Source organism: Labrus mixtus, chromosome 20 (assembly GCF_963584025.1).
Source record: "Labrus mixtus chromosome 20, fLabMix1.1, whole genome shotgun sequence".
Taxonomy (NCBI): Eukaryota; Metazoa; Chordata; class Actinopteri; order Labriformes; family Labridae; genus Labrus; species Labrus mixtus.
The window spans coordinates 23,896,483-23,903,982 of NC_083631.1; the positions used below are offsets into that span (position 1 = coordinate 23,896,483).

The following is a 7,500-nucleotide window of genomic DNA, read 5'->3' on the forward strand; positions in this document are numbered from 1 at the left end:
CAGATTTAAGATGTAGTTCCCTGTTTGGACATTGGAGGGCGAAAAATGTAGAAAGAAAATCTTTTTTATAGCAGTTTTTTGGAAGTGGACATTTTTAGACCTTAATGACTTAAGAGGGTAGTAAACATGTTTCCCAGTGTTCTATTGATCTATTAAAAACAAAATGTGTCAAGAGAGAGATTTTCTTACAAAAAAATGGTGCCATATGCTCTAACAGACAAAATGATGACCAGATGAAGAGGAAACATTTGACCAAATGGACAAAAATGTCCATGATGATGCATGAGGGTTAAACTATTTGACAGAGTGCTGGACATTTTCTAAATGTTGAATATCTTCAGTTGTTTTCCTTCTCATTCATCATTTAAGACATTTGTCACAAGTCTTATTCTTTTGGGTTGCTTTTCCCGTTTGGATTCTTACTTTTCAGTTTTTTTTACACATCTGTTCCCTCACCATCTCAATTTGTGAGACGACCGATCATCAGCTGAACCTCCCACTTCATTTTTTTTGTGTAATTTTTCTACTAAAAGAGAATCTAAACCGACTTTATGGCCCGTGGTGTCCACTTCAAGTCCTGCTTAAACTACATTTCAAACTTCCTGTAGTCCTTTGATATCCTCGTGGAGGTCGAGAGCGTCTTTATCAGAGTTTAAAAACACAAACAAACAATCGAAGCTTCCAGTGGACACCGCGGTCATACTGCGGCTGTGGCGGTGGCCCCTGTGTGGGTGTGTGCGTGACCGCAGGTGGCATGGTGTGTCTTGCAGCCTCCGCCGTTGCTGGCGGCGTCACCGCCTCAGAGCAAACCTTCCAGATCGCTGGAGGCGCGGTGACTGTGGCGGGCCAGGTCCTCGCCGGCAAACTCCCCCTGCCCGCTAACAGCAAGATTGTCACACTCAACATGCCCGCCACTGCAGGAGGTAGGCCGCATGCGCGTCATCCATTTCTGCCGGTTTCGGGCCAACACCTGCACAAATGGATGCCCTGAAGCGAGACACAGAAACGCTTAGCATGGACGACCCCACCCGTCTTTCATTTATTTATTTTTACTTTTGATGGATGAGCGTCTGTGAGAAGAATCTGGATGGCATTTTTTTTGTCTTTGAGTTGTGTCAAATGACCTTTTACCTGTGATGTCGAGCTTTATGATCCTTTATGTTTTACAAAACCAAGGCATCAGAAAGACCCTCCCCCATTGAGCATGCCTCTCTTCATCCCCGACCCGTGTCGCTGCATGTATCCCCTGCATATTTTCATTCTGCATATTGATGTTCTTGTTTTTTCCCAACAGGTGTGGTGCAGCAGAAGGTCGTGGGCATATTCCCCTCGGGGCCTCCGGCGAACCTGAGGACGTACAGCACGCTACATCCCACGACCGGAAACATCAACCTCAGAGCCTCCAGCTCCGCCTCCAACACGCAGCAGCAGGTATTTCAACTTACAGCTCAGGAAAGTGTAAAGCATGAGGAGGGAGGGTTTTTTTAACCTCTGGTTTTCTGTCTCAGGTCGTCAAAGCGGGAGGTCAGATCCAGCCCGGCACCACGATGAGCCCGTCACCTGCAACATCTACCTCTGTGAGCTCGCCGATGGTCAGAAGTCCGGCTCCACAAGGTGAGGTTTTGAATACAACATGTACCATTATCTCAGTTATCAATGGTGACAAGGCTTCAGGAAAAACTGCAGATCTTCAGTCACATTTTGTCAAACTCTTTTTAGTTAAAGTCTTTATATGTGATTTTATTTTTCACACTTAAATATAAATCAAGTATCTCCTCTGAAAATAACTCTGTGAGTCATGACTGTCTACAATGGGTGTAACACCCGAGTCCCACTGTCTGTGATGTTTTCAGAGTTTTCAGAGTCCTATCTTCGCTTTGTTTACATCGCCAGGACGGCCGGCTGACTCCTCCCCTCGTGTATAAAAGTTGTTTAATTGAGGGACTAGAGAAAAGAAGAATAACATACTGTACTCACTGCTTAACTGTGTTTCTAGATCACGCTCATTTCAGGTAAATTTACATGCAGTGTGAAGATACGAGCAGAATAAAGATCGCTAGCATTAGCATGCTAACACAAACAATGCTGGTGCTCAAGAGCGACATCTGCTGGATCAAAAAATCAGATATAAAGCCTTTAAACTAATAATTTCCTTCTCCATCGTGGTCTCCTGCAGGAACACCTCAGCAGGCTGTGGCCCCGATGGGCCCGGGTCAGTCTGGACCTACACCCGTGAGCGCTTCTACTCCTGCGGCTCAGAGAGCAGCAGGTCCTCCACCCGCCACAGCAGCACCTGGACAGTCACCTGCAGCTGCCCCCCAGACCCCCAGACCACAGCAGGGTCAAGTTAAACTCACGATGGCACAGCTGACGCAGCTCACGCAGGGGGCTCAGGTGAGAGAGAGACCCCGTGCTCTCATTTCAATTATTCTTTGTTCTTTTGTCATTTCTTCCTGACATCTTCTAAACTCTTCAGGAATCAAATATTGAAGAGATACGAGCTAGAGCAGTGACTTTCTGACTTTCTGTTTTTCTATTTGGTTATTTCCTGGCTGATGGTCTTGGTTAATCTGTTCCCATTATTTTTGTTGTTGTTTTGTCTAAAAACTTTATTTGTTTTGGCCAACAAGTCCAACATCACACACTGACTGATGAAAACATTTTTATATTTCTGTGAATAATGCTCAAAAATAAGAAGGGGTACCAGAAAAGTTTTCAACTTCTTCCTATCCCTTTTGAACATGAACTATATTATTTGAGTTATTTATTTGTTTTTTGTTTAGTTTTTTTCCTTTTTATTTTGTGTTTGTATTTTCTTAACATGTTCGATAAATTGACTAATAAAACTCTCAAAGTTTTGTACCTCATGCAGCTGGTTTGCATGGTGCTGCTGTGTAAAGAAAACTGACATGGACCAAATCCACTTTCCTCCTCTGCAGGGGGGAAATCCAGGTCTGACGGTGGTGATCCAGGGTCAGGGTCAGACCCAGGGCCAGCTGCAGATCATCCCACAGGGTGTCACAGTGATCCCCGGTCCTGGTCAGCAGCTCATGCAGGCGGCCATGCCGAACGGCCAGGTCCAGCGCTTCCTCTTCACCCCCGTGCCCCCCTCCTCATCCGCATCCACCGCTGCTACCCCCACCAAGCCCGCCCCGCCTCAAACCCAAATAACACCACCAGCTCAAATCAGAGCCCCTGCACAAGTCCAGACGACTCCCTCGACCCTCGCCCAGACTCAAATGTCCGCCCCCGTACCCACCATGACGCAAATGCCAGGTTTGGCCTCCATCCAAGCCCCGGTCTCGGCCCCCGCTCCAACAGCCCAAGTCTCAATGCACGCACAGGTTTCAGCTACTGCCCCGTTTTCAGCCCCCGCCCAGGCTCAGATATCCAATCCTGTTCCTGCTCCGCCTCAAGTCTCGGCCCACTACTCCACGCAGGTTTTACCCTCCCCAAGACCTGTTTTTGCCCCCCCAGCCGTGCTGCAGCCACAAGTCTCCACAGTCCCCCCCGGCACCTTCCCCACATACACCCAAACTACAGCATCGCCCCCTACCCTAAGACAGGCCGCGCCTCAGCACCACCTCCAGACCTTCAGCCCCGCCCCTGCCTTTAACTCGACCCCGGTCCAGGTGCAGGTCTCTGCTCCCGCCCCTGCTCTCGCCCCCGTCTCCAGCCTCTCTTACTCCGCCCCCATGCCTGTCTCTGCCTCTCTTCCCTCGCCGGTCCACGTCCCGACCCCTGCTCTCGCTCCCGTCTCGGCTCCCGTCATAGCTGTGGTGTCCACCCAGATCCCCGTCCCCTCCCCGGGCAGAGCGTTAACCCAGATCCAGACCACCGCTCCGGTTCCTCTTCACGCCGCTGTGGCCAACGCTGTCGTCACACCGGTCACAGCCACCTCGACGACGCCTTCAGTGCCAGGTAAACAAATGTTCCAAATGTTTTGGCTTCACTTTAGGGGCGCTGACCTGTCGTCCATATTTATATGAAGTCATCACCTTCCTGTTTTGAGTTATTGGTTGACCTCGTTCTTTCTTCTTCCTGTTGTAGCTCTGATGGAGCAGAGAGCAGCGCAGCCTCAGGTCTGGACTTCAGCCTCCTCTCAGGCTCAGAGTCCAGCTCAGCAGGCTGCAGCTCCTTTGCAGACCCCTACCCAGGCCCCTGGACCGACCCCTCCACCCGTCTCTACACATCAAACCCTCCACCCTCTGCCTCAAGCTCAAGTCCAGCACCCAGGCGTCATGTCCATGCAGAGTCCGGTCTCAGCGGTGCAGGTTCACATGAAGGGAGTACCGGTCTCTACGGTGAGATCCCCCCAGCCCCAGATCCAGCCTCAAACCCAGCGCCAGGCTCAGATCTGTGCTCAGATTCAGGTCCAACCCTTCAGCCAAGTCCAGCAGATTCAGGCCCAAGCACAAACCCAGAACCAGCCCCAGGTCCGAGTTCAGTTCGAGCAAACCCAAGTACGGCCCGCCCTTCAAAATCCACCTCAGGCGCAGTTTCAGCCCCAAAACCAAACCATGGTCCAGGTCCCAGCCCAGTCCCAGCTTCAGCTCCAGTCGAGAGTCCAACCTCAGCCCCAGGTTCAGTCTCAGGTCCATCCCCAAGTTCAGGTCCAGTTCCAGCAGCAGAGCCAGATTCACCCACAGCCTCAGACCCTGCAGCAACCCCAGGTCCAGACTCAGCCCCAGTTTCAGGTCCAGTCCCCGCAGCAGACCCAGATTCAGCAGCAGCAGCTTCAGGTCCAAGCCCAACCCCAGGTCCACGCTCAGTCACAGGTCCAAACCCAGCCCCAGTTTCAGGTCCAGTCACCTCAGCAGCTTCAGGTCCAAGCTCAACCCCAAGTCCAGGCCAAACTCCAGGTCCAGTTCGCTCCTCAGAACCAAACACAGGTCCAAACGCAGCCTCAGATTCAGGTCCAGTCCCCGATCAGGCACCAGCTCATCACCGTTCCGGGTCTCCAGCAGCCGGTCCAGCTCCTCTCAGCCCTGCCCCCCCACGTCGCTGCTCAAATCCAAGCCCAGATCCAGGCCCAGGCCCAGCAGCAGGGGGGTGCCATGCCCCAGCAGATCAAACTGCAGTTGCCGATCCAGATCCAGCAGACAGGGGGGCAGATCCAAGCTCACCAGATCCAGAACATGGTGACGATACAGGCGCCGGCGAGCGTCCAGGAGCAGCTGCAGAGGATGCAACAACAACAACAACAACAACAACAACAACAACAGCAGCAGCAGCAACAACAGCAGCAACAACAACAACAACAACAACAACAACAAATACAAATACAACAACAACCAAAACCAAAGAAGAAGAAACACCCGGAGGCTAAAAAAGAACACAAAGATCAGACTGTGAGTCCCGGAGACGGCATCCAGAAACCGGTGAGACTCAAACGCTTTGATTCAGCACGATGAAGATCTCACATCGTTTAGATTCTGTAAATGTTTACCTCCAGTTTCTAACTCTTCAGGTGTTAGCGAAGCAGAACGCGACGGCAGAGCAGCTGAAGCAGAAGAAGAGTCAGGCTGCAGCCGAGCGGGAGGAGAACCAGAGGTTTGGGAAATATTCATCACAGCATGATGTCCATTTAAGGATTTTAGAGCGTTTACTGTATTACTCTCTACGCTCGCTGTCGATGTATAAAGCCCGACGCACGCTGTAGTGGAACGTCGGCTTCCACTGTACGAGCTGAATGTCGGGCACGACCTCAGAGCTCACGCTGTACGAGGAAAATCAGCGTTTACAGTTGTCATCAGAAAACTCCCACAGACAGAGGAAGTTCTTTGTGTGTTTCAGTTGCTTTACATGCACAGCTCAAATACACACTCAGCATCACCGCTAGAAGCTAACTAGCAGCTTCATCAAAACAAATATTCTCTGTCAGCCGGAGGTTGCCTACGACGGAGGATTAGGGCCATGTTAAAAAAAAATAATAATAATAATTTCTAGATTAAACTCGTAAATTTATGAGAATAAAGTCGTAAATTTATGAGAATAAAGTCGTAAATTTACGAGAAGAAAGTTGTAAATTTACAACTTTAAAGTCGTAAATTTACGAGAAGAAAGTTGTAAATTTACAACTTTATTCTCGTAAATTTACGACTTTATTCTCGTAAATTTATGAGAATAAAGTCGTAAATTTACCAGATTAAACTCGTACATTTACGAGTTCAATCTCCGCAGGGCTGAGAGGAGCTGGACGGGCTGCTGGAGACGTAAATTTACAAGATTAAACTCGGAAATTTACAAGATTAAACTCGTAAATTTACAACTTTATTCTCTTAAATTTACAACTTTAATCTCGTAAATTTAATTCTCAAAATTTAAAAAAATAATAATAATCTTAACGCGGCCCTAATCCTCCGTTGTAGTTTGCAGATATTTCCTGCCAACATTTCCTTCCTTCTATTACTGACATAAAACATTGTGTGTAGAGAATAAATGTTCATTTACTCCCCTCCCAGAATGATCGTGTGCAACCAGGTGATGAAGTTCATACTCGACAAGATTGAGAAGGACGAGAAGCAGGCGGCTAAGAAGAGGAAGAAGGAGGAGGTGGTGGAGCAGAAACGCTCCAAACAGAACGCCACCAAGCTGACGGCGCTGCTGTACAAGCACAAAGAGCAGCTGAAGGCGGAGATCCTGAAGAAGAGGGCGCTGCTGGACAAGGAGCTGCAGCTGCAAGTACAGGTGAGCCTGCTGGTCTGCTTTACCCTGAGACCTCTGTTTGTTTATTTAGCATCACGCTGAGCTCTAATCTTTCCCGCTTCACGTCTGGGTTCTCAGGAGGAGCTGAGGCGAGACATAGCGAAGCTGCAGAGAGAGAAGGAGAAAGCCCGAGCTGCGATCACTCAGGCCGCCGCTGCAACCGTCAAGGCTGCTGCCGCGGCCGCCTCCCACTCCTCCTCCTCCCACCCCCCCTCCTCACACTCCACACATTCCTCTCAGAGCACCCACACCTCGCCCTCGCCGTCTTCGTCCCACAAACGGAAGAGGGAGGAGGAGAGAGACAGAAACAGAGACAGAGACCGGGACCGGCATCACGACAAAGACAAGAAGAGGGACCGGGAAAAGGAGCGAGACAGAAACAGAGAGCGAGAGAAAGAACGAGACGGGGAGCGAGAGAGGGAGAAGGAGAGAGAGCAGGAGCGGGACAGACATCGAGACCGAGAGCGAGACCGAGACAAGGACGGCGAGGCGGAGGGGGACAAGGACCGAGATTCAAGCTCGTCGAAACACAAGAAGAAGAAGAAGCCCTCTTCTGCCTCGAAGGACCACAAGAAGGACAGCAAGCTGTACTGTATCTGCAAGACGCCGTACGACGAGTCCAAGTAAGTTATCGAGGTCACATTTAAGACTCGCACACGTCGGGAATCAGAATCCGAATCTGGTTTATTTTAAGTACATTTACACATACAGTGAATTAGACTTGGTGTATTGGTGCTAAACAATTAACAAGGAAATAAAGCAGAACTAGAAACAACTTAAATAATACAGAAG

General features: G+C 49.7%; 1 protein-coding gene across 4 annotated transcripts in view; it reads left to right on the plus strand.

Annotated features, from left to right (window-relative positions):
• LOC132954345 (nucleosome-remodeling factor subunit BPTF-like) overlaps window positions 1-7,500 on the plus strand; it is a 35,526-nt gene that overhangs the window by 21,204 nt on the left and 6,822 nt on the right. For 3 of the 4 annotated variants that reach the window (XM_061026882.1, XM_061026881.1, XM_061026884.1), the window contains exons 19-27: window positions 771-923; window positions 1,295-1,431; window positions 1,509-1,614; window positions 2,177-2,394; window positions 2,940-3,921; window positions 4,051-5,381; window positions 5,471-5,553; window positions 6,465-6,690; window positions 6,787-7,331. In XM_061026882.1, the coding sequence (XP_060882865.1) occupies window positions 771-923; window positions 1,295-1,431; window positions 1,509-1,614; window positions 2,177-2,394; window positions 2,940-3,921; window positions 4,051-5,381; window positions 5,471-5,553; window positions 6,465-6,690; window positions 6,787-7,331 (3,781 nt within the window). The remainder of the gene's footprint in view (window positions 1-770; window positions 924-1,294; window positions 1,432-1,508; window positions 1,615-2,176; window positions 2,395-2,939; window positions 3,922-4,050; window positions 5,382-5,470; window positions 5,554-6,464; window positions 6,691-6,786; window positions 7,332-7,500) is intronic. The other variant, XM_061026885.1, reaches the window with a different exon arrangement.